The 27,552-nt window shown below is 41.2% G+C and overlaps 1 protein-coding gene across 2 annotated transcripts; it reads right to left on the bottom strand.

Annotated features, from left to right (window-relative positions):
* Window positions 1-343: 343 nt before the first annotated feature.
* wars2 (tryptophanyl tRNA synthetase 2, mitochondrial) lies at window positions 344-25,670 on the bottom strand. 2 transcript variants are annotated; one of them, XM_069713395.1, is made up of 6 exons: window positions 25,521-25,670; window positions 12,435-12,695; window positions 8,385-8,465; window positions 6,474-6,556; window positions 4,542-4,660; window positions 344-1,466 (listed from the first exon to the last, which is right to left on the bottom strand). In XM_069713395.1, exons 1-6 carry the CDS (start codon window positions 25,668-25,670, stop codon window positions 1,018-1,020), a joined length of 1,143 nt encoding a protein of 380 aa, XP_069569496.1. In that variant the 3' UTR covers window positions 344-1,017. The 2 variants fall into 2 exon arrangements, with proteins under 2 accessions (XP_069569496.1, XP_069569497.1); XM_069713396.1 differs by having other exon boundaries at window positions 25,566-25,670.
* Between the last annotated feature and the right edge of the window lie 1,882 nt (window positions 25,671-27,552).

Below are 27,552 nucleotides of genomic sequence, written 5' to 3'. Positions count from 1 at the left end.
AATCAAGTTCAAACTGGTGTGCAGGTTAAAGTGGAACTACCTGCATATGCACAGTTGTATCCTTGAGTGTAATTTAATCAGTCATGTGTTGTGGCTGTTAATGACCTCAGAAGTGTTAGAATGAAAATGTGAAGAGTGAGCTTTGATTCACATTGTGCAAATTCATTAAATATTTGTGTCCCAACATGTAAACAAAATCATTGTTCATGAAATATCAAGGTTGAAAAATTGATGAGCTAAAAATATATAAAAACAGTGTGTTCCAATTAAACTCCTACACCCCACAAATAAAAAAGACCAAACAGTGAAATCATTTAAAGGGAACTTTAGTTGATTATCTCTACAGCAGAGATGAAAACCAGCAGAATGGACAAATATTCAGCTTCTGAGGCCATAACGAGTCAAAGGCTTCCTTTCACCGTACGAGACATTCAGGTGACCGCTGAGAGAAACAAAACAAAACCTCAAAAAATGGACAAAAATATTAAAGAATATTTTATTGCTGTAGCCTTAATCACAGGAGCACTTTTGTCTCAAAGTTGAAATTTAAGATGTCTTCAGTAAGATCATTCTTCAGATGTGATTTTCAGAAGTTTTCATTATTTTGGTGGCCCGGCAGTTTGGCTTGGGACTGCCAGCGTTGAGGGCAAGAAGCCAAAATACTGTAAAGAATATCAAAAAAATAGATTGTGTGGTATTTGGAGAAATAGATACCGCCAACGGTCAAAGGCAAATAAATAAACTGTAAAGTATTAAGAATGATTATGTAGCACATGTACAAAAATAAAGAAGACATGAGAGACACAGCTTCCTCATTCATTTGAATGAGAGAAATTGACCTGCAGTCAGTCTGAACTCTGCAGTTGAGTCTTTTCCAAGTTGCTTTCAACACATTGAATAAGTTAAATCCTTGAATATCCTGAAAAGTGAGCAGTCGTTGGAATAAACTTGATATCAGGTAAACAGTGAGCATTAAAAGCCCACAGATGTGATGTTGTTTTCCAACCTGGCTGCCTCTCAGCAGAAACCAACTCTCTGCCTGACCTCTCTGAGGACCGGAGCAGCCAGTTCCCGGGCCCTGCGGGTCCCCTGAGCCAGCACCCCCTCCAGGTGAGCCCGGTCCGACCCCAGCCTCTCGATCTCCTCTCTGATGGGCGTTAACCTCTGGATCACCGCCTCGGTTACAAGCTTCTTATAGGCTCCGGTGTCCAGCCCTGTCGCCTGGGACACCGCCTCCTCCACGCTGATCATCGCCATGGCAGCGTGGATCGTCACCAGGTTGGACACACCTGGGCGTGTCTCCGGGTCAAAGGTCACCTCAGAAGTGAAGTCGGTGACGGAGCGGCAGATCTTGAGGGCGATGTCGTCAGGAAGGTCTGTGATGGTGATCGTCGCCATTGCTTGGGGGTCGGACTTGGACATTTTGGCCGAGGGGTCGCGGAGGGATTTGACCTTTCGTGTAGAGCCTGTGGAAGGAAAGGGGGAGGGTTGAGCAATCCATCGGTAAGATAAGGAATAAATGTCTCAAAACAAGACATTCACTTCAAAACAAGACATTCACTTCAAAATAAGACATCCAGGAGTGGAGGGATTTCAGACATCGAAAAATTACTTATCAAAGTTGGGCACTTGATCGGACTGGAACATTTGTATATGTTTTCTGTTATATTTACCAAAGTCACAAAGCTGAGCATCACTGAGCAAGAGTGTAGAAGAAAAAATATGATGATAAAAAATATGTGTTTCAATATATTATTTTAGACTGTTCGCTAATCCGCCAATTTCCTGACTTCTGATCAGGTTTCAGTCGGTTCTTCTGAAGAGAACTCCATAAACAATTACATAGAAGGCCTCAGAGACAGGCACTTTTAGAGTCGCTGGGTCGTGCTCGTCCCCAGTGGCAATCTGTCATCCAAATAAGGTCTGTATCCAAAAACAAAGACGACGATGCTAAAAATATCAGACTCGGGGCTTCAAATTAGCAGCTGACAAACCAATGGATGGGTTGCCGCCTGATTCAGGCCAGAGTTTATGATAATGACTAAGCCGTCCCTTACTGCCTTATCTTTACTGTTCAGTTCTGGCATCTTTGCAGAAATATATTAATTGTGCTTCAATATAAAAATGTAGATGCGGAGCCCTGAGCACTGTCAGCTAATCTTCCTCTCTGGCAGTGTTAGACTCCGACACCCTCCACCAATCAAACTGTGGAGCAGCCGGTATTCAGCAAGACCAGGGCAAAAAAACAAACACCCAAAAAACCCACAAAGCATCCACTGTTGTCCCTTAAGCTAAAAGCTAGAAGTGTTTACAGTCATAACTGAAAGAAGTCAAAACATGTGATCAACTCAACCTTCTTCCTCTTTATTTTTCAAACTGGACATAAGGACAAGATGCTACAGAGATTTTAGCAAGTCACTTAAACTGAAATTGAGGAAAAATAAATGGATTTCAAAAAATGTTAACACACGTACCCATATCTTAAACAAGTCCCTTTCAATCTGACTTAAAAGAAGAAACTCATTATTCAATCGACGAATTCACATATTTCCTTAGAAAAACATTTTGATATATATATATTTTTTTTATATCAAGTGAAGTATATCAGATGGTAAGTGTTATTTTTTTCATTCTTTATATTCAGATGTGAGGAGGTAGGGATGAATGAAGTTTACATTGCTGACTGGTAGGTGTGTGTGTGTGTGTGTGTGTGTGTGTGTGTGTGTGTGTGTGTGTGTGTGTGTGTGTGTGTGTGTGTGTGTGTGTGTGTGTGTGTGTGTGTGTGTGTGTGTGTGTGTGTGTGTGTGTGAGAGAGAGAGAGAGAGATAATGTCCCCCTGTGAAGCAGACGTGTCTCAGTGTGAAGTGATGAACAGACGATGGGAGCCGGGATTTCCTTTCCTCTTGTATTCATCAACCTCATCCTTCCGCCATCTTGCAAGCGGCAACTCTTTTTCTGTCCCATACGAGCGGCCCACATGTGTCCTGTTTATCAATGCAGACGTCCTTGTTTCAAGCTAATTAAAAAGGCCTTGGTTTGGTTTCAAAGGGAAGGTGCTGACTGGCAACGCTGCTCTGCCAAAGACGAGATATGAGGTCGGGATCCACCAGAGTGAGTTAAATGTTACTGGAGTACTGGCTGATTATATAGAGCTATGTTGAGAGAGAGAGAGAGAGAGAGAGAGAGAAACAGACAGAGAGAGACACACACACACACACACACACACACACACACACACACACACACACACACACACACACACACACACACACACACACACACACACACACACACACACACACACACACACACACACACACACACACACACACACACACACACACACACACACACATTTTGGGAGGATGTCATCTTGAGGACATCCTCCCAAATCTATTATCGCTCTATTATTCTAATACAAGAGGAGGAAAATATTTCTTTAATCAAAGCTTCTCTGCACACATGACTGACTCCATCTTGTGCTTTTATGATACTGATAATCAGGAGAGTCAAACCGGGAGGTGGGTGGGACTTTTGAACATGTTGGCCATGTGTGTGTATAAACTGAGTGAATGATGAAATAACGTAAAAATAGAACAGGAATAATAATGTCATCTTATATGTCAGATCTTTGTTGAATGGCACAATATTTCCCTGAAGTATAATTTGTGATCGGCCACTCTGCTATTTAACCTCTGATGTTGGAGACCTCTTTTCAAAGGAAGCCTGCAGGCTAAAGTGGTGGTTCACTATACTTGTTCCCTTGATTTACTTTACTTCTATTCCAAGTGGCCGAATCAGAAAAATACAGTGTTTTCAATTCACTTCTATCAAAGCCCCGTAAAAAAAAAAATACACATCATGTCATCTGAGGTAATGACTGTAAAATCTATTTAAACTTCCAATCCCCAAGTCTCAGCTACTGTTGCAACCAAAAAATGTTGAAAACAGAAGTATAACCAGAAAGTAGGGCTCAGCGATAGAGACTAAATCAAATCAAACTTTTTTGTTCCACATACCTCAATCTTGATATTGCAATTATATGGATATCTTTTGGTCACAAAATATTTACACAATGAGATCTTTCATTTCTATTAGAAGAGATTGAAATATTCCGACAACACTGGAAGATCTTTTGACTTTGTTTCAATAAAATAAAATGGGCACTCAATTAAGATGGACTCACAAATCAAAACTGCCTTCTCTCCACTTAAATGCACAACTTACAGCTAAAATCCAACAAGGTCATACGCCAAGAAAATTTGAAGGAGCGACACATCATTTAAACAGCTGCTAAGTCGAAAGATATTTCTTGAGTGTCTGTTTTAAAGGAGTTTAATGTGCAATGATAAGTCAACTTAAATCCACTTTTACCAAAGGAAAATGAAACTTTGTACAGAAAAATGTAGTGCTGCTGAATTTTGGCCCCGATCATCAGCTGCCAGACAACTACTTATTTAGGAGAAGCTGGGCTTTAAAAGCTCATGTATGCTAAAAACCCGATGGTCTGTGTATGTGTGTGCATATGTGTTTATTCTTACTCAGCAGAGCGCAGGGTTCAGGGAACAGGTCACCGAAGCGGTTGTTGAAGATGCGAGCGAGATCCTGAGCCAGCTCCAGATGCTGGACCTGATCCTCTCCGACGGGGACGTGAGTGGACCTGCGAGACAAGAGACAGACGATCCCGTGACACAACACGAGCCTCCTAAACAACTGTACACACCGACAGCACAGAAGGTCAAACACACAGCGAGACGCGAGCGCAAATTGGAGACACTCGGAGTCACTGCTGGAGCCCTCCGACATCTGTTTAGCAACTTTCCATCTGTCACTCGGGAGGAAGCGATACATTAATTCCCTCTTCAATGAAATCCGGACAGCATTAGAGATGAGGTTTTCTTTAATACGTCACCCTTTTTTCAAAAGATTATAGGTTTGGACTGCAGGATTCTTCAAATAGAAACAGCTGAAGAGAGATTTGTATTTGGAAGCTACAATAACTAAACCAGCAAGTTATATTCCACTGATGCAACGGCAGCTGACAATAACTTACAAATCATATCGAAAAACACAACATGTTGCCTCAGCACTAACATCTGATACTAATATTTACAGCATATTGATCATAAGCTATTGGCTTTCTCCCTTTGTAGTATGCACTGACGTAGCATTGGTGTTTTTAGAGCTATCCGTCTTCTGTGCCTCCATGCTGAGAGGAATTTTGTTATGTTGCTAACAGCATTCAAAATGATCCAATTCAATAGCAATTTCTCTTTGCAGAAACAATATCACCATTACTCCAGAAAAACCAGAGGACACCATGTTAAGTTTGTATAGCAGTTACTTTATACTGAAGAAATCTTCCCGGTGAGAACAGTTGGTGTGTGTGTTGTGGATTATCAGGAGTAACGCGATCTCAAACAATCTGTAGTCAGATATCACTAGAGGCGAGTAGATAATACTTTTCCTTTGCAATATGGGGTACATGTCCCTTTAAATTGTCTTCAACTGATTATATTGGCCAATCAGGCTTTTCCTCAGGAATCATTTGTTCGATCCAGATTGTGACACTTCTCGTGATTAAATGAAGGTATACTGGAACAACGTATGGCATTCACTGTGTGGATTGGCACCTCTGCTCTTTTCCCCTTAAGGTTAATGGTTTATTTCTCACACATTTCATTCCTTATTATATTAGTAGAGGTTTCTATCTTTACAGTCATATCTGTGCAATAATGCAGTGCTGCAAATAATGTTTCCACATATTATCAGCACCAAAAGTAAGAAAATAAAAATTAGCAGGTCAAAACTACAAGCACAAGAAACTATAGTATTGTGGAAGCTTTTTTTTTTTTTTTTTTAAACTCAGACCTCATTGAGACATAGTTTAATTGTCATAACCACAACCTCAGCAACAAATCAGCCTTTTAGAAAGTGACGTCTCTCCGCCAGAGTCTCTCTGAGATTTAACAGGCAAATCATTTTGGCCTCCAAATAATATAATAAATCTGCTTTAGAAACACAGGATGGTCGCACATGTTTGTATGTTGTAACAAAGACAAAAGCTGCAGAGCATTCTTATAGAAAGGATATAATGCTCCCTTTTTTCCCAGCTTCGTATGCAATAAGCAAAAAAAGGAACCTTGACAGAAAGGACAGTAACTGATACCGAGAGGAGGAACACATAAATGATAGGAAACAACATTTTTATCGGTTTGGCTTAAAAAACAATGAAGCCTTTTCTATTTAACAGGCCTCAGCAGTCAGTTTGAAAGGCGTGTGGAATATGATAAAAAAAAACATTTAATAAGTGTTCTTTGAAAGACTTTACGGCTTCGTGGATGAAGCTCCAGAAACAAAGTAAATGCTGCAAATGATGATGCTTAGTTTTTTATAAATGCATGTAATGGCAACATTTATCTGGAAAACAAACACACACACGCACACGTCATTCACTTGCATGGAAATCTCACTTGTAGAGAAGAACATCGGCAGCCTGCAGGACAGGATACGTGTAGAGGCCGACGCTGCCTTCGTTCTTTAGTTTGCTCTTTATCTGGAGGAAAAGATGGAGGGAAGCATGTTGAGAAAGAAGAAAAAAAGGAGGAAAGGAAAAAAAATAGACGCTCAAAACAAGCAAAAATAAAGCAGACGGGAGGGAAAGACTGACTCAAGTTGACTTTTTCTTTCCCCCACAAAGAGCCATTTTCACTTTTACGACTCATCGACTCTCAGACAAACGGCGCGGATGAATTCACACCACGTTTTCCACTGTGTTTGAGATCAACTCAACTGTTGGGTAAACAAAAGGTGTTTTCTATGTAGCAACAGAGACCCAGAAGACTCAGCAGCGGGCTCTCCGGCTCCAACTCATCATGCGTTAACGCTGCATGTGGCCGAGGGGATACAACTGTAATTATATGACTTCAGAAATATGGCAGGTAGAATCGAAAAACAAAACGATAAAACAGACAATAGGGATGCTGGAAAATGCAGGATATTCAGAGGGAGTGGACAAAGGACGTTTTAATTTGCAACTATTAGACTGAAGGTAAGTACAGATGCAGCGACAATTAAATCAACATGAGTCAGGACCAGCGAAGGAGGACCAGGAGGTTCAACCATTGACAATAATAACAACACAGTATGTAATTTCTTTAAAAAAAAAAAAAAAATTTAAACTCTTGGTATTCAGATTACAGGTGGTTTGATGAAGAATTTAACTTTAGAAAAACTACTTTGGTCAAAGATTTAAAGGCTGCTTTCTCATCTGTTCAGTTACATTCAGCTATGATAAATATACATTTCACACAGTCGATGATATGGTGAGAGAAGAACGACTTCATAGTTGGACTCACTTTGATTTTACATCAGACGACAGACACATCGTATCTAGAAATAAATCAAAAAGTAACTTAACAGACAATGAATTTATCCTTTTTTTTCTTCTTTTTTTTAACATTGTCATCATGGTTGATATTCATTGTTATTGGTGAAAAAAACGAATCATTGTTTTTGTCTAATCAAATGGTTGTATTCAATTAAACCTCAGGGACTTTCTCCTTTTGGTAACATTTTAAAACATTTAATACATTAACACAATGACACAGGCAACTATTAGAGCTTATTATTTGTAGTCATTGTCACCAATTGTGACTTCTCCAATGAAGAAAAAGTTTGAATAATTATAACTGTGTTTTACTACATTATCATTTAGGTGTTAAATACAGCAGCTGGGCCCACAGCTAAAAGTTACTGAGAAATACATGAATAAACACTTTGTGGTATAACATTTATGAACTTTGTCAGACTTTAAGTGTTGTTCTCCTTTTAACCTTTCAAGTATTTTTTCATTGGTTTAGTTATTTTTATTATTTGGTAATTAATTTGATTAAAACAAAATAGTAAATATTGATTGTCAACAAGTAATAATATAAAAATGCAGTGCATGTTTGAGTTAAAAATACCGGACATCAAGATGTTTCAATATATCATAATAAAGTTTTAAATTGCTTTTCGTCGGACTTGTAAGCCATTAATGTACTGTCACTAGGCCACAGTTAAAAGCTGATAGAAGCTTGTTAAAAGAAGATATAAATTTATAGCAGAGATTTATGTGTAATTCTTTATAATCCCATTTAGAATAAATGACAAATGAACTCAGTTTGCACCAAAACAAAAATAAAAGGAGGCAAGATTTGTACAATGTACCATCAAATAGTGTCGCACATCATTAGAAGTCATAAATATTCCTCAACACTCACCAATAAATATCTAATTATAGCTACAATGAAAATAAACGGAGTACTTTATTTCACTTTGTCACTGCTCCATCAGACTCACTGCTCATTGAATGTGTGTGTGTTTGTATCCGAGAGTCTGACCTTCCACTGCGGTAGGTGACGCAGACGGGGCATGCTGGTCAGACAGCCGAGGATCCAGGAGAGCTCAGCGTGCTCGGACACCTGCAGGGGGGAGAGAGAAGTTAGAATGAATTAGAATATTCCTGTCTGAGCTTAATGTAATTCATTCACAATGAAAAATCGGTTGGCTCACCAGTTAATACAAATCCTGATCCTTCAAAAATCTGTATTAGAAACCATCGCACAATGTGCGATCTCAAGTCAAGATTTGAGAAGCGGTTGTTGTTGCTGCTGTAGTATGAATTTGCTGTGCATTGTTTCTTCTTTCATCTTCATGTATATACATTCAAACACATGCAAACAGCCTGTTCGTGTAGTCCGGTTATTAAATGATACTCATAACGTCACAGAAACACTCAAGACAAACAGTCAAGATTAATTAAGCAGGCAGATTAAACAAACAGATGAATGGATGAAATGTCTGGTGTGGGACAGTTGTGGTGGAGGAAGAGGAGGGTAACTCCCTGGTGCCTCCAAGTGGACGAGATGGGCACTTTCAGTCTACACTTCTCCAGCTGTCTTACACCTCTCACACAGGCAGGTGCACCCACTGTTTACAGTTTGGGTGGATGAGTTTGAACTCAAATTATTTCCTGATGTCAGTTTATAACAACCTTTTTCTGCTCTGTTGTTATCTTTGCTGTTTGTTTTAGATTTGTATTACATTTTGTGCATATTAAAAAGATATTAGCTTTCCCAACCAAGCAGGCGCTGCACCCAAGTGTGTTTTCACAACACCCAAGCCAAATAAACATGAAAAAAATATATATTTTAAGTGCTAAATATGCGAGGATGAAAATAAATGCAGCTCTAATCAATTGAATCAAATCGATTCACAAATGTTTTGTAAAAATGACTTTTTTAGGGCAGCGTGTGTTTTTATATTGTAATGATAGCAGTCCAAAACTATGTGAAAATACATTGTTTTTAAGCTACCCCGTCACTTCTACCACTGAGCACCTGCGTTTTCCAGAAACCATAAGAAAAACCCTGAATATGAATAAAAAAATACTTTGATGACGACAATTCCTTCACTATTAGAACTTAAAAAAAAAAAGAAGATATAACTATCTATCGCAAAAACAAAACCTCGCTTACACTTTTAAATGAGTGTTGGGGTCACTAATGATTCAGACATAAAACAGAGCCTGGACTTTGAATCAGCTGTGGTCACTTAGAGGGTTATTGGTGTAATTATTTGAGGAAAGTCAGATTAACAAATACAAAGCCCTAAAGTTCAAACATTTTTGCAATGTTTTTATATTGTTATTGTTCCTATACTTGAAGAGTCTTAACCTTTAATCGCAGTGTGTTTGTATGCTAAAGTAAACACATCCATTTTAAATTCTTTATGCAGAGCAGAACATAAGACATTTAAATGTGTTCTTTAAGTTGTTTTTCTACTTATGGTAATGGGGTAGCATTGTTTCATAAATGAATGGATTGGGTTGTTTTTTTTGTATGTGGCCAAATAAATGAATAACATGTTGTGAAGCGATGAAGGGTGCAATGTAGCTGCTACATCTGGCAGAGGGTAAATTAACTCCAACAAAACATACCGCTTTCATGGAGGCTGTCCTTGAGAGTGTGTGAGGATGCAGGAAAATTCCTTCTGCTCCAGCGTATTAAGGTTATTAAGGCTTATGGATGCTGGCTGTGCTGCCGTCCTCTGTGTCGCTTGCAGCTTGAAAAGCACGTTGGGGAGCATGACGTCAACGGCAGACAGCGGGGGACATAAACCAGGATTTCAGGCTAACATGTAGGGGGCCAGTATTCATTACACACTGCAGACGGACAAGAGATGGGACAGATGTCGATGACAGCACAGAAAGGGGATTGATATGGTTTGAAGTGCAATAAAACTCTTGATATTTAAAGGCTTCGGGAGAAACAAGGCGTCCATTCATGCTGCATGCAAGAATGCACCGCAACAACAGATATGCTGATGTTACGGCTCATATCGGCATTACACTGATGGCGACTTATCATCTAGGCATGGAGACTGTACATAAAGGATTTCGAACAGTTGTCCCTGCACAGTGAAGCCACTTTTCTCCTCAATAAAAACTCAGTGGTATCAAAAATGAAGCCAACGGATCAGCACATGCACATATCCTCAGCTCGTCACCAGTTCTGTTCATTTTGTTTTTTTCTTTCTCAATGGAGTCAAGTATTTTCTTTGGGCGGCAGTCTTATTTTTACATGTGGAGCAGGCGTGTTCAACACGGGGGTCGCCTCGCTGCCAAGTTATGTGGCATGAAGCTAAACAGGAATAAAAATAGGACTGCATGTGGGTGTAGAGGAGGGGGGGGGGGTGGCAAAGAAACACAGATGGACTGAACTTAACTATTTCACACTCTTTCTCTCTCTGACACACACACACACACACACACACACACACACACACACACACACACACACACACACACACACACACACACACACACACACACACACACACACACACACACACACAGGGTGTCAGGGGAGAAGCAAACAGCTGTTCTGTCTCTCTCTGACCTCGCTGTGAATTTAAACCGGAGATCTGGGATGTGCTGAAGTGCTGCAAATGTTCAGACTGTCGTTATCCGTCTCACCTCCTTCATGTGGCCAAAGAACGGCTTGATGGTGGTTTATGTCAGTTTGTGTTTTTACTCTGTGAATTTGCAGAGCATGCGGCGGAGATAAAAATCAGGAGGAATCAAACAAACGTTTTGGGGCCTGTCGGCATGTCAGCAGGTAAACATCAGAGTCGACAGCAGGAAAATAAACACATTTCCCCTTTTGACAAACTTCCAGAGAGAACAGAAGCTGTCTGCAATAAAGAGCCTTATAAATAGACACTGACCTACCTTCACACTTGATAACCACATTAAACGTGTGAAATAACATGCGCAGAAAACCTAAAGAAAATGAAAAGCATGCAGAAGCATATATGAGGCAGCAGCACATGATCACATGAATACTACTTTCTGCTCCTGTGAGGATTATTCATCTTTCTATTTATTTCGAAAGAGCAAAACACAATATCGATGCATTCTGAGGGAATTATTAAAATAGAAAAATTACTCTAAATAGTAAAACAATTATATTTCAAATGTACAGTACATAACAATTAATTAACTGACATAATTCAATGATTAGTCAAATGTCAGAAAATGTATCTGCAGCTACTTTGATGGCTGATTAAATGTTTCAGTCATTAATAAAGTTAAAATGTAAGAAAAATGTGCTTTTCTTTAAGGTTTGGTTCTGTTGTTTGGACAACTATTTGAAGTCATCATCACCTTTTAACATTTTTGTGACATTTTATAGACAACATTATCAATCACTGGCAGATGAATCATTTGTTAAAAAATAATTAGTTGCAGCCCTTTTATAATGTTTGTGTTCATAAAATAAATCTGCGACATCATAAGTGGAAACTGCACATCTGTCATTCAAAGTGTGACAAAACAATCCCAAAGGTTGTCTGTGCGAGCAGCTAATTACGACCCACGGTTACGTTTTAAAGTTAAGCGATCTCAAGTGGTTGCCTAAATAATGACAATCTGGTGTCTGGAGAATTGATGCAGTTCAGTCTGTATAATGGGAGTTTTTCCTTGTCAGGAAAAGGCGGGAATGAATGGATAGTCGATAAAACAGGAGATTTGGGACCAGGAGGCCGCTGTTCGCTTCTCGTTTTTAACCAGGAGTTGGAACCGTTTTTTTAAAACCAAGTTTACTGTTGCCATGTCAACGAAGCAGGCATAACTTTAAGGAAGTAGCAACTCTAACACAAATCAAGTCATCATTGTAACCTAATCTATTATCTCTTCTTAACCAAGAGGTTTTAGCACCTAAAGTTAACCAGAGAACCATTTAGAAAACACTCCTGCTGGGATCGTGTGAGGATCCTGTTTTACATCAAGTTTTTTTCAACTGCACCACTGAATCAGCAAGAAAAATTGAATTTAAATGGAACACAGCAAACACCAATTCAGTAATCCATCTTCACCCTTTCCAACCCACCTGGGACTGCTGGAAGAGTATCGTCTTCTCTGGGTTGATGCCACAGGCCAGCAAGCTGGCAGCCATGTCCAGTATGCTGCTCCTGAGCTGGGTCGGGTCCTGAGGTTGGGTGATGGAGTGCAGGTCCACGATGCTGTAGAGCACCGAGGGGTACTGGTTCTGCAGGGCCACCCAGTTCTCCAGAGCACCCAGGTAGTTGCCCAAGTGGGGCACTCCTGTTGGCTGGATCCCAGAGAATACACGGCCACTTCCTGGAGGCTCCTGGAAAAGAAGGGGCACTTTGTAAGTTAAAGATACCCGATGCAAGGAATTTGAATTTCATTATCGAATGAAATGTGAATCAAGATGTTTCGCAGCCCGTATCTGAAGGTGAAAAGGGGAGAAAGTCACAACTAGAAAGAAGCCAGTAAAGACTGAAGTGTCAGTGTTAAACTATTGGCAGGTTGGAGGCCAGCAGCAGTCATGCTTGTATTACTGCGATGCTAACTCCATGGCTAGCACCTCTGTTCTCTCCCAAACACATCCAGTACAAAGAATGCATCACCTCACTGGCCAACAATATCACTTAACATCCATCCAACCAGATTCAAGGCCTCCAATACCACAACAGGGAAGGACACTGGAAAAAGAAGAAGGGGAGGCAGAACCACAACAATACATCACATATATCAATACAGAGTACTAACATTAAAACAAGACCCTTATTTTACAGAGTAAGAGCTGACACAGCATTGAGGCCCTCCACTAGAATAAAAGGGAGAACCCTCATTGGGTTTGTGTTGTTTCTCTTTCTGCAGAGCCCGCCTGGGAGACACCGCCTCATTTCTTCTGGCATCGCTGGCCGGGTCGCTGGCTAGAAAAGAGTCTTGACCGCTGCTTGTGGCACAATGCACCACATGATACAATTAGAGGGCAAGCAGAGCAGCACCTGTCATGAGACATGAAACCACACTGGCAAACAGAAAGTAGGGCTTCTTCGCCAAAGCTGTTACACAGTAGATTAAGACTGTGACAGAGCAGAAAGGCACAAAAACACAGGCTGGAAATTTTTGTTTTTGTTGGGCTGTTAGAAAGACGTCGGGCTCTATTTTAACTATCTAAGTGCACGGTCAGAAGGGCATGAAGCAAATTCATTTAGGGCGTGTCCACATGCTCTTTTGCTAGTATAACAGCAGATAATCTGAGGGCAAAGTTATGTGCATTTGGTCTGAAAAGGTTCCTAAGAATTTGCACTGAAAAGATTCAGGGTGAAAAGAAGGAGGTTCAACAACTGACAAGTCAATCGTACCCAAAGCTCGGTTGAGAAGCGGTTTAGCAACTGTCAGTTCTACAGAATATCAACTTTTCTTGTTTATCATGACCTACTTAAGCTCAAAATTACAGCCATCAAGTATCTTATCTCATTTACCGTAATGACCTCAATCACATTCAAAGAAAACAAGTTGAGCTGGACATGTGATGGTGTTGATGGGTTGTAAACAGCAACACCTGGACATTTCAACAGATGAGCTTGTTTTAAAACTTCCCCCGCAAAACCCACGGGATTTCTGTGTTATCACCTTAAATCTGACTGCCGATCATATGTTCCACGGCTGCACTTTTCAAGGTTATCATAACTAATCATTAAAACCTGAAGCTTTCAGAGGATATCCTCTTCGGTCGCTGCTGAGAAATCGCTTATCTTGACAGCTTGCTGAGCTGCATCACATTCAATCTGACTGAGGGACAGGCTCAGCACAGCATCTGAGATCAGATAACAGCTGCACTCTGACCAGCGTGGTCCACAAAGTCTCCATCTACTGGCCTGAGGGAGCGGCTCGCTACCCAGCAAGAGAGAGGCAGGAAGGAACTGGGCGCTTATGTCATTACCGACGGGGTAATTGCGCTGGAGTGCCATTGATGCTGAGAGCCTCTTAAGAGGTGTCAGGATTGATTTGGGTGCGGATGGGGCCCCGAGTCTGGCTCATGTGTGTTCTCACCTCGAGCTGACACGCCAAACGCATGTTCCCCCTCTGCTCCGTCCCCCGGGGGAGGCCATTAGCCATGCAGACATGGTAATGGTGTCATTTGAGCCAATCAAGTGTCAAATGAGAGTCAACGCCACAGCTAACTAGCCACTGGGCAATCATGGGCTATCACACGTTGCGCTACTTCGCCAGACACCTCTGTGTTGCTTTTGGTTGAAAGAAAGTGTCTTTAAACACGTGCCTGTATAGCTGTTGGAGGAGAACATTTTACACTAGGAAGTAAATCAACTACGGCATGATGACAGAGGAGACAGCAAATGTTGTAAAGCAATTAATGTTTGTAATGAATACTGCACTGCAAAGCCAACAGTAATAAAATATTATCATCTTGCATACTTTTGCCATGGACTATATTAAACGGCGCAAGTTAATTCATTTACTTGTGGAATACTTGTAGAGTGCTGGATTTCACATCTTAGAGGTGAAATGACACCATGCGGCTTGTTAAAGACTCCAGGAAGATAAATCAAACTCAAACTGAAAACTTTATAACCAGATGTAAACACCTTAAAGACCTGAAACCATCAAAACATAGTGGCTAAAATTTACTTTGCACAAACATATTGGAAATTTGGAGTGCCTTTATTTTTCATTTACATTTTTTTTTATTGATCTCCTTTTCTTTTTGTTTCTTTCTTTCTTTCTGTGTTAAATAACATTTTGGATCAACTGAGTTGTGTTTAAAGTGGCGTATAAATGGCACACTGCCCGAGGCGCAACACACTTGAAAGCATCAGTCCAGCGTAGAAGATTTCCGTCCTGTGACACAATGTTGAATTAACCTCTAAGCAAAGAACAGTTACACAAGGCTGTACTTAAGCACAGTGCTTTGAGATGCATGCTAATGTCAGCAATGCTAACATGCTGATGTTTAGCAACTATAATGTTTAAAATGTTCACTATCCTAGATATCAGACTGCAGACATTTGTTGACCAGGAATACAATGTTTGCAGATGTTTGGTTAGAATCTGAAGCATTCAGCACATGAAAGCTCAATGAAAAGTTTACCAACGTTATTTCTGTTCAACCAGGGAGGGGCATGAATGGCTGTACCAAACATCATGACAATCTATCCGATAGTAATAGAGATATTTCACTGAAATTCACAAATTTTAGCCCCCCGGTCATGCTATACAAAAAGTCAGGGGCCGACCAAAGTCGTAAAGATTTATCACAGGGGAGCCATGAATGTCTGAACAAGATTTTGTGTGGGTTCATCCCATAGCAATTGAGATATCTCGGTCTGGACAGTAGCAGTGGACCTGTGGCCGACCAATCAGCTGACAGAACAACATTGCCATCCCTGAGGCGAGGCCATTAGGGTGGCTAAAAAGAAGTCACAGTCTCACAACTGGAAAAACTCTTTCGAGACACGAATTTGAGCAACAGCAGCGACGACTCAATCCTCAGCTAACAGGAACAGCAATTCCAATTTAAATCAAATACCGTGATGGGCTGTGCTATCTGTCTTCCCCTATTGTCTCCTTACTTCTCTGTCTTCCCCTCTTGTCTCCTTACTTCTCTGTCTTCCCCTATTGTCTCCTTACTTCTCTGTCTTCCCCGTTCGCTCGCTGTCATTGGATGCCTGCTGATGACACGTAGCAGATGCGGGAAACGCTGCTCGTTCTCTCCTCATATTTTACTCTGACAGGCACGCCGCTGTCGTAGTACACCGTCGCAAAGGTGACGAAAGCTTTCTTCATCCACATCTGCCATATGCTGAATACATTACGCACCATGTGTGTGTGACATTAACGGCAACAGCTAGAAGGTTACATACACTAAAAGGCCATGTTTTCACACTCGCACTACCTTTCCGGGAATGAGTGTTCATTTGTCTGTGTGTGTGGTAATATCCATAGGGATGGAGGTCATGTGAAAACATAGTCGTATGTCCGCACGTGTCGCAGTCTTTGCCTACATCAACATCGGTGAGGCTGTGAAGGTGTCTGTCCACGTGAATTTGACAGCTCACATCGAGGATCAACACCGGTGGAAAGAAAACGATCAGACAGCCCATCAAAAACCGGCGGCCAGATCTTATGCACGAGCTGCGTCATTAAATGGAAAACAATAGTCAAGTTGATTCAAGTCATTTATTTTAGGACAAACAGATCAGTGCTTCCCACAAATTCAGAGAACATCTCATTCCTGGATTCAATGACCCTTTTCTCTACAGAGTCTTCCAGAGTGTTGGAACGGCATATTGGGAAATGAGAAATGTTGTTCTGGTAAAATAACACCATTAAAAGGTGCGACAGTTACGATTTTTAGTTTAAAACATTCCAAAATTAACTAAAATTATCCACGAAATATAAAGAAATAGCAGTTTTGACATCATGTGAAAGACTGATAACTGCAGGGCTGAATTTCTTTCCTCCACCTGCGTGTTAATATGTGAAGTTAGCTTCCTGTTGATACGCCGATCACATCTGTTTGAATATTAGCATAACTAGCTCAATTAGCACATCATCGAGCAATCCACCAAGTTGAAGCTATTTTATGTAGCAAACAAACTGTGCATATTGACCTTGTTGGGACAATTTAAAACAGATCTTAACTGCAGCTCACGACAACACAAGAAGTTCCAAAAGACATGCTAAATGGCGTCCATATATGGTTTTCCCGTGGCTGTTTTCTTGCTACCATGACCTTGCTAAAAGCAGAGATAAGCAAGCTGTAACGTAAATATATATCAGAACTTAATCAATCCTTTTTTTTGTGGAACAACTACAGGGTCAAATCAAACTACAATCAAACTTTAAAATCATCACTTGTAAATAAGGCCAACTACTAACTAATAGCAAACTGCCGAAACTCTGCTGCTACCGATCCCCTCGTAGCGTATCAAGAGGTATCGCAAGAAACAATTACATTTTTACATACTGCACCTTTAAAAAAAGAATATCAGAGTGACAAATAGTAAAGGGGCCAGGTGCATAAAAGTACATGCACTGAACTTGGTCTTGAACTTTCACAAAGAAAAAAATATTCATAGACATTTTTTTTTTTGCCAGATTTAGAAAACCTTACATTTGGATTATTTAAATTCTCACATTTAAGCCTTCTTAAGGCATCTTTTTCTTAAATGTGTGTCTTCTATGCTCACACACTGAATATTATGCTCAGTGGTTTTACTCTGTTTCCTTCATTCAGTTGTTTTTTTACTTCTTGGCCCCTGATCTTACAGCTGTTATCCCTATAAAATGCAATAAAGATGTTGCTAAAGCAAAATATGTAAAGCAACAATGTTCAAAACCAATCTAAGATTCATTGGTATCATTATTATTATTATTGAACGGTTGTAGCCTCCAGTCTGTCCCGGCCTATGGGCTCGCTCTGCTCAGTGTTATTAATCACTGGTTTTGGTTGATCTAGAACTCGCAAAACAGCATTTCTCTTCTCAGATCTGCTCTGGGCTGCTTTTCAGGGCTCATACATCATATCAGAGCCTCAGTGTCCCGGAGTGGTCCACTGACATCTCTCTCACCGAGGAGCTGACGAGCAGGCACGACAGTCGCCGCCTTTTTACCGCGCCAATTTCAACACGTCGCCAAACCACCTCTGGGAGCGCCGCCTCCTGCCCCGCTGTGAATTACCATCAGCTCTTTGTGGGCCAAAGAGCTCCAGATCTGACTGTCTGCGGAGCGCCCGGATGGGGCTGCAGATGGAGGATTTTTGCGGCTCTCCCGCTGGGTGTCTGACACACAGGGTCCAGTGTTCTTCTTCTGTCCTGGGCACCCCAGGCACCCCATTAACACCGACATCATGCTGAAATACACCTTGACGTACCTCCCCCCCCATTCCTGCGTATCTTTCTTCATCTCTGTCTTTCACTCAGTTAGGAACCTGTTAAAGCAGGCGACCAACAGAGCTGCACTTCAGTGAGGTATCAAAAAGGAAATGGGGCTTACTGTATCGCCCCCCCCCCTTTATCCCTAAAAGTATGTGTGTGTTTAGCCAATGTGGGGACACACCACAGCTTGAAACAAAGTGCATATGACCACAGAGAAAACATGCACACACAAGAATGCAAATAAAAACTCTGGTAATAAAATCAAGAAACAGCGCAGTGGATAAAGCAGGACAAGAGAAAAATTGTGATGGAAAAAGCAACGTGGTAAAAAACCCAAAAAACAAGAATAAAAATTGTGACTACAGTCTAGGCAAGACATGGACGTTTTTTTCTTCTTTTTTTTTTTTTTTTCCACCCATTGAGTGTGTTGGAGGGGCAGCCGAGGGGAAGGTCCAAAAGGAGCGTTTGATTAAATCTGCGGTTGACGTGTGGGACAGGTGAGATTGATGAGGTTCCTCTGAGCTTCACACTGTGCGGAGAGCGGGGGTACAGGAACAGAACGCTGCAGTGTGGCGGGCCAGGGCTCGGGGCCCGCTCGCGCCGTGGGGTCCCTCGGCTGATTAATGGGACTGGAGGCCCTTCAAAAACAGCACTCCCTGCAGACAGGGCCCGACGGTGCTCCAAAAATAACCGGGCAGGGAAGGCAGCCCCCGGCCTCCTGCCCCTAACACGCTGCAGCTTCTGAAGGAACCAAACTTCAATCCGGCCTGGGGGGAGATTACCAGGAGGAGCAGTGCCTACTTAAGACAGGAAACTGTGATCTGGCTCATTAGAAACGAAACATTTAATGACGTCTGTAGTTTATGGGAAGTCACTAACACTGACAACTGATGGCGTATCAGTGATAGTATAATATTACATCGTGATGTTGTTACACACAACACATGTGAATAATAACCAACCCAATGAAGAACAAACTTAACACCATGTGACTCCAAGGTTCATAATAAAACATCCTACTAAAACTGATTTATTAGCTTGGAATAGTTCAGACTTCCCTTCCATGTTGGCTTTAAAGTTGAGAAATAAAACTGCTCAGAGAAATGGAAACTCCACCAGTGGGTAAAATCTCCATCTGCTGAGGAAGCTCACAAACAGCTACTAAATGGAAGTTGTATTAAAATCGTTTCCTGTTGTTTGCAACGGACAAGAATTAAGTTAAAGTTGATCTTGAAACTTGTAAAAACATCAGAAAGTACTAATTTACGCAGCTCAGGCAACAGTATGACATTGTACTGGAAATAAAATCCAGGAAGTAAACTTTGAGTAACACTCAATGAACTTACAGGCTTATCGTGTGCAGAAACACTGCAGAGTATGACAGGATGTTACAGGCCAGATAACCTCCATATAATTTATAGGGTTGGGGGAAAAAATGCAAAACATTAAGTTAAGTATGATGATTCGGTTTTTCAATTACCACTCACCTGAATTATTATTTCATTTATTATTTACACTGAGTGTCATAACAGCTATCAGCAGTTAGTCTGTTAGCTTTGGCGGGCGAACTGTAGTTTGTTGTTAGTTTGTTGAAACGGCGTTAGGAAGTTGTGGGTTTCCGGATAACTCCGTGATTAAACCCTCACATTTAACATCGCTGACCGGAACAATATCAACTTCTGCTAACTGTTGTTGTCCGACTGTCTGCTGACCAGAAGCTTCAAATTCACAACAACTATATCAACACTTCTGGTCCAAGACAAACAGGGTGCTTCAGAAGAAGTGGTTTTTTCATTCATTCATTTTATTATGTATCAAATTATTTAATTTATGTAACAAGTACAAGCCTTCTCTATTGGCCAATGGCCCACACAAGTGGTATTCCTAAAGACAGATTTTCTTGTTAGCATGACTTTAAGCCACGGGGTTTAGAAACGACGCTGCTGAAATAAAACTCTGACAGACAAGTGATGTGGATTGTTTTTGGATGCAAAGTCTCTATAGTCTCCTATAGAAGCAGATGAATGAACTTTTTCCCCATGGCATAGAGTTGTTTTTAAAGAGTAAACAAAAATGGCAATAAATCACATCAAATCGCAATACTTGAAATCGCAATTCAGTTAGTTTCAGCACCAAAAAACTGTGATAGGAAACTGGGAGGTAAATATATCATCACAGCCCTAATTATTTACAACCATTTTTTATTTTGTTTTAATTTCCTTGCAAAAGGACTGACGAGTTCAAAACCAGCACTGACAGGCCAGACCCGCTAAAACCAAACCAGTTAGTCTACAACATGTCCAGGGTCGCATACAGAGCAGCTGGATAAGCCCAGATAGCATAATTTATATGTAACCATTTCACCGTTAGATCAACACACTCATGCCAGAGCTACTTGTTTCCATGCAGTTACTCTGTTCAAACTGCTTCGAATATTTTCATTAAACCACTTCCCCCTCTGTCTGTGTTGACAATGGACATGTTTAATTTGGTTTCACTTGCAGGAAACAAATGACTGACAGCAGAGCTAATAATAATTTATAATAATAAAAAAAAAACACATAAAAGTCACAACACAGCAAAAAAAATAACCTGCAGACACTTCATAAATTTATCAATATGTAATGATGGTAACACTCAGGGCAAAGCTCCACATCAGCCTCTGAAGAGGGCAGTCATTTCCTCCTGCAAAGGCAGCGTCTCTTGACTCGAGGGCAGCTCAAAAGCACAATATCAGATACGGTGTATGTTTTAATTAAATATGTCAGATTCTCAGGAATAGGCGCTCGATCCGGCATTAACTAAAACATGGGAAAACTAGTAAGTCTCCCCGGGTACCACTGAGGGTGCATGTCTATGGACTGATTCTGTAATTCGACTTGATTAATAAAAAAGAAAAAAAGAATATGTTGACATACGGGTTTGTTTTAAGAAACGGGCAATTTGCTCGGCATCCGAGTGAAGGCCCTGCTAGTAAATGATCACGACAGACATAATTACACAGAAGGGACTGCTCTGAATTAGCAGCCCATTTCTGACAGTTGAAAATAAATAGGGCAGTTAATGAACATCCTCAAAGGGGCGACCATGTTCCCATTGCTCTCGCCGGCCGCTCCCATGTGGTGCAGGAGCGGCTTTAATGGTTTTAGCTGACACCTGAGTACGTGAATTTGGAGTCGAGGAGAACAGAGAGGCAAATTAGAAGTCACTTCCTCTTTCCTGGAGCCGGGGGCTGACATGACTGATATCCGCCAATAACGGGACCACAGGCGAGGGACGGCTGGACGTGGAGCGACATATTTACAGCCGACACAACGCTGGAAGTAAGCGGCAGTAGGTTTGGTCAAATTAAACCAAACACGGGAATGAGAAGAATTGAGAACTCAAGACTAAAATGAATTTATGCCACGTGGGAATTGTCTAGGAACTGTCTCTAATAAGAGATGTCACATTATTAGCAGGATAGCTATAAATTCAATTAAGATGACAAGTACTACATACACTAATCAATAATGACAAGAAGTGGGCCCCAATCGAGTACAAACCGTTCACCTTCGATGTCGTTCTCTATGGAACTAGCTGGAAAAAAACACGTCTATCTTTTAATCCCCCAGCCAGTCACGACTGTAAAAAAAAAACAAGTAACCACTTTGCAGTTTTGAACCTTGACAACTGCTTGTGTTTCTCTCTTTTCCTATTAAGTGATGTTGTAAAATTACTCGAGGTTACCTCACTGATACAGAGCGAACATTAAAGGCAAATTTTAACTATAAGTGACAACATTTTAAAAAGCAAACCACAGCTGACAAACAATTCTCTCAAAATTGGAAGCACCTGACAAAAGGTCACACTTCATCTCTGTCAGTCGGTTGAAGCTCAGCGACTTTTAAAATACTTTTTCCAGAACAGAACAACCTCCAAAAGAGGTCCTCGTTTGACGCACATCACACCTCGCAGCATTGTGAGCGTGCTGGTCTTTGCACTAAGCCGGCCACATTTGGAGAAAATTAAAACAAATGAAAACCAACACTTCATCTCTGATGTTATTGCTGGTAATGAAGCACTGCTGTGATGCTTTTTCGAGTCCCCCCGCTTCCTCCCCTCTCGTCGCACACCTCCGCGGCCTCTCCGGAGACTTTGTCTTAACAAAACACAGACGGGACGGCAGTCAACGTGCATACTGTATTACAGCTCATACATCAGCCGGCTGCGGGGCTTTGGGCAGATGGGTGAGGGTTTAAACTGCACCGTAACGCAAGAACAGCTCGATATTCAGCATCGTTGTTCGACTGAAACAAACTGGTTACACTTATGTGTGCCAGGGGACTCGTTGTTTGTCTTAACACCCCATTTGCTTCTCCAAAGCAGCCGTGCAATGATAGAAAAGCCTAAGCAGAATTATAATAGGTGCGTTATTGAATCCACTGAAGCAAGTTACGCTGCTACTGAGGATATGATGTCACATGCCAGACGGGGAAAGTAAACCAGACAGAAAAAACTCCAGACAGACAAAAACAAAAAGTTTTAGTCACAAGTCATGAGTGAATAATTAATGATCACAGAACATTCTCAAAATATAGTAATCCAAACAGTTTAGATCTAATTACACAAAGAAACCATGAAAACAACAACTGATAATAAAACCTAACAATATGGTTTCATAGATCTGTGAAGCCTCAGTCAGCCAAGTCAAATATATAATCAAGGTCTGATATTTAATTCATGTGATGACATGCTCCAAGTGTTTTTATGTGGGAGCACATTTTGCTTCAACCAGCCCCGTTTAGTTCAACGTCCGTTTATGATTTCCTCCATTTCCCAGAATGCCTCTCCCCAAGGGATTGGGTGTAGCCATGTTTGCCTTCATCTCTATTTCCCTCTTTGATTTGGAGCAACTGACACCGAAGCTGACAGTCACCGCTGAGGTTTGAAGTCTCTGAAAACACTTTCTGCTGTCAAACTAAGTGCAGCTGTCGTAAAACTTCCAGCTGCAATTCCTCTCATGTTCTCTACACATGTTTGCATTCTAAAATAGCATCAAAAAGTAACAATAACACTTTGAACCAACAGTTCGACCTGAAAGATATGGACTAATAGATATATTATATAAAAGGGCTGCACTTTGGCTCGCTGCCCAGGAGGAACTTTGAATGATTGAATTCTTGTATTCAGCTGCTGCGTGTCGACTCCACACAATGACCATAAACACAACACGCCATTTAAGTTGTCTGGCTTCAAACTGGACCTGAAATTTTTCACACATCATCAGCAGGTAGTCAATCACCAATGACTTTTTTTTTACAACTTATGACCACACTGTAATTCTAATTTTAAACATGTTTCCTGCTGCCTTAACAGCAGGTTGATTAATTAGTCCAAAGTCATCTTGCGATATTAGTCAAAATAAAATGACATGCACATTATGGCGCAGATGTTTTTTTTCATGCAGTGTCGAGAGGGAAACTGTAGGTTATTGTCTGAAACTACAATTTGCAGATGTCCACTAAACATATCACATGTACAGTTTACAGATGTTCCTTAAATGCCTTATGTACATCGATGCAATTTACAATGTTCCCTGAACACCTCGCATTCTATTGCAGACAGGAGCAGGCCAGCAGTGTGAGGAGCCTCTTCTCCGTGGTTACTGCGGTGCACACAACTCAGACAGGTCTGTGTCCGGTAATTTAAAACAAGGCGTTTCTATGGAAACATTTACTCACCAAAGTTGAAACTGAGTGATTTTGTCTACATCGGCACTGATGGCCAAGTAGAGCCTGCATATGTTAAATGCTGCATCGGCCCCCTGACACTGATGAGATGTACTCCTCCATAAATGGAGCGGAGGTTGGGGCTTTTTAAAATGGAAACCTATTTGGATCGAACCACGGTATTGAAAGTCGGTACCGAATCACAAAGCATTTGTCAATACTGTTGTTTCAAAGAAATTTTGTTGGTGCCAAAAGAGAATAAACATTTGGTATCCAGCCCGAGCGGCAACCAACAGTGATGTCACAAGTTTGGTTTCTGAACGGCTGTTATGAAGCCTCCTGTTTGGATTTTGACCGGCACCATCTTACTAGTTTGGAGCGGTTTGGAGCCGGAAGTGACCATATTTGGACGAGCTGAGGGGGAGGGTTGAGGAGAGGGGGAGGGGGGGGGGTTAGCGGCGGGGGGGGGGGGCATCCCGCCCATTGATAGTGGAAACCTGACTACACCATAGGCCTGTCAATCAAATGGACATGCCCCCAAAATACTGCTTTTTGAGGCTCGTTTTGTCATTAATGATGGGATTATTATCCTCATGTAGCCAGGCAACACAAACATCCTCTTTTCTTTGAACACTTAACATTCATCTGCACACACTGTGAGCGAACATGAACACAACGGTTCACACTGACGTTTCAGGAAAACAACAGTAGGCTACCATACCATGGTGTAAACAACTAGATATATATAACAATAACAATAACACTGTTGACTGTGTTTCTTGGTTGTTTGTATATAATATATATAGATATATACTGTATACACTGTGCATTTTATATTTTATATCTTTTACTGCTATTTACTGGTATTTTATTGTTTTTCTATTATTCTATTATTATCTTATCCTGTATGCTGCTGTAGTGAAACAAATTTCCCCTCGGGGATTAATAAAGTAACTACCGAACCTAACCTAACCTACCTACCTAACCTAACCTACCTAACTAACCTACCTAACCTAACCTAGATATGCAAACTTTTACTTCAGTGTTTACAGAAGCAGCAGAAGAACTTGTCCTGCTTATTACAGTCATCCATCCATCTGATCAGAGCTGTAATCGATTTAACAACAACACCTGACAGAGCACCAAGTCCCTCTTTCATAGTGAACTTGTTTGAATGGTTTCAACAGAAGAAGGATTAAAACGACTCTATCACACGTGTGGAGGTTGTGCCTCTCAACTCATTAAAACACCAACTTCTTTCTCCAACAGAGAGACAGAAGAACCAGGGCCCGAGTGATTATAGACTCTTTATGGACATTAATAGCAGTATTTACCACTAAAACTAACATTTCATAATAGGGTTCCCTTAACCGCGCATGCGCAGCCCTGGAGGACCAACCAGCCAGCTGGTAGTAACAGTGTGGAAATGACCTTCAGCACACCTTGTTGCTCCTCAAACAGCTGGTGGCTGAATGTTGTGTTCAATGCATTCATTAAAACACCTCCTGTCGGTTTCCCTTCACGGATCAACACGAATGATGACTAACGCACCTGCAGGCTCGTTTGGACGGCTCGTCTTTTCACCGCAGCACTCACCCTTTTCTCCGGACAAGCTCCAGAGCACAGACCCCTTTTCGGGGAGTTTAACTGATGAATGAGTCGCAGGAGATGTTTAAAGTTAGTCCGCACGGGAAGCGCCATCTTGGACGGTGACGTCTTGCTACGGCGGCTGTGCAAGGACAAAAAGGGGTTTGCTGCATGTCAGCTACTCAACGAGGATAAACGGCAAAACGACAGAATGAAGGTAAAGGTTTGGTTTGATTCATCTTTACTCAAGCCATGTTTATTTCCAAATGTCCTTTGTCCACCATCTGGTTTAGTTCCAGAGTTGTCATTGTGATTTCCACCACCAAGTGTCTGTCAGTGAGAACAAGATGGGAAGAGCTCGTTATGGGATGAGCTATTGTTTGGTCTGAATGGGTGCACAAAGAATAACACAATACATGGTTTTTAGATTTTTGTAATTATTAATGAAACACTCAGAGAAAACAAAAAACAGAGGATTACTTTATTCACCCCTTCTTCTTTACTTCTCTATATTATAGTTGTGGTTGTGATTACCAGTGTGGGAGAGTTTCATTGGATAGATCAGAGATGTGTTACCGATTGATTTAACAATATTATCAGGTCTTGCTTTACAGAATTAAAAAAAAAAAAACTATGAAGTTCAATGCAAACAGAGTAGCTCTTTGCACGAATGAAATGGAGGAGAGATGGAAATAAACAAGGATCTTGTGGACATTGAAATTAAATTCATGTACAGTATCCTGTGAGGAAAAACTCCACCGCTGAATAGGCCAACTGAAAACAATACGGGACTTTGTAGTTTCTTTACTGAACTCTCCACCAGCTGCCTGCTCATATGCAGCCCTGAGCAGCCTATAGAAGAAAGAGATATGCAATTACACCCTTACCCCCAACCACATGTACAGTGGGCTATAGAACAGTGTCAGACATGTGCGGTTTCCTCATTGTCTGAGGTCTCCATGTTAATTGGGTGGTGTTGTGTCTGGCTGCTTCCTTAACAACTGAACTTTCCCTGGGAGCAGCTGCAGATCTCCTCGACTCCATCTATACCTTCCCTCATTACAAAGTGGAGATATACATACTAGAAGTGATTATACTGCATGCTGGGTAAGGTTACAATATGTTTGCAGGGCACACTGGCAGCTCACAGTCCCCGAGAATTCGTGTTTCTCAAACATCTGCTCTTGATTTTAATTTTTTTTCTCCACCTTTTGCATCTGGTTGCATTTGCAGCACAAAACAGAGACTATCATTCCATATTCATTATTATTTCCCGAGGCGCTCAGGCTGAGCTCTTTGGTGCGTCTCATTCAGAGACCTGAGTCAGTATGTTCTCTCACGCCTGGGTGATGGGAGATCTGGTTTGGTAGAGCAAAGCGTGACTCCGTGTGTGTGTGTGTGTGTGTGTGTGTGTGTGTGTGTGTGTGTGTGTGTGTGTGTGTGTGTGTGTGTGTGTGTGTGTGTGTGTGTGTGTGTGTGTGTGTGTGTGTTTGTGTGTGTGTAGAAACCTTCAGCTCCTGTTTCCTGACCACCCAGTAAAGCTCTGTCCTCCTGTGCTTCATCTCCTCTCGTCCTTCTCTCTGCCTCATCCTCCGCTTTCCCTTTTTTGTTCTGAAAGAAAACAGTGATATTATTCTCCATTTTTTTTTTTACTTTGAGTCTCATAAATAAAATATCAATTTACACATTATGTGGCACAGAGCAGGAGGGACAAACATTGAATTCCTGCGGAGATCATCAATAATAAAACATTAACTCCTACTCAACATGGTGATCTTAGGCCACGGCCTGATTAACCTACTCGGGCCCCACAGAGGCAAACATGAGCCGCCTTGTTGGTTTGGTGTGTGTTCATTTTATAACATGTTATTTTAATTTTAAACTAAAATAATGAAGGTCATAAAACTAGTTTCTGACACAGAGAAAAGGTCTCCAGATTAGAGAATAAAGCAGGCCTGAGTTTTTTCATAACATCTTTTCAATCAACAGTAATCAT

This window comes from Brachyistius frenatus, unplaced genomic scaffold (assembly GCF_029030835.1).
Source record: "Brachyistius frenatus isolate BFR_SWC_R1_liver_20210118 unplaced genomic scaffold, ASM2903083v1 Contig_118, whole genome shotgun sequence".
NCBI classification, from domain to species: domain Eukaryota; kingdom Metazoa; phylum Chordata; class Actinopteri; family Embiotocidae; genus Brachyistius; species Brachyistius frenatus.
Note: the sequence above shows the minus strand (reverse complement) of the source record. Positions and strands in the feature narration are given on the sequence as shown.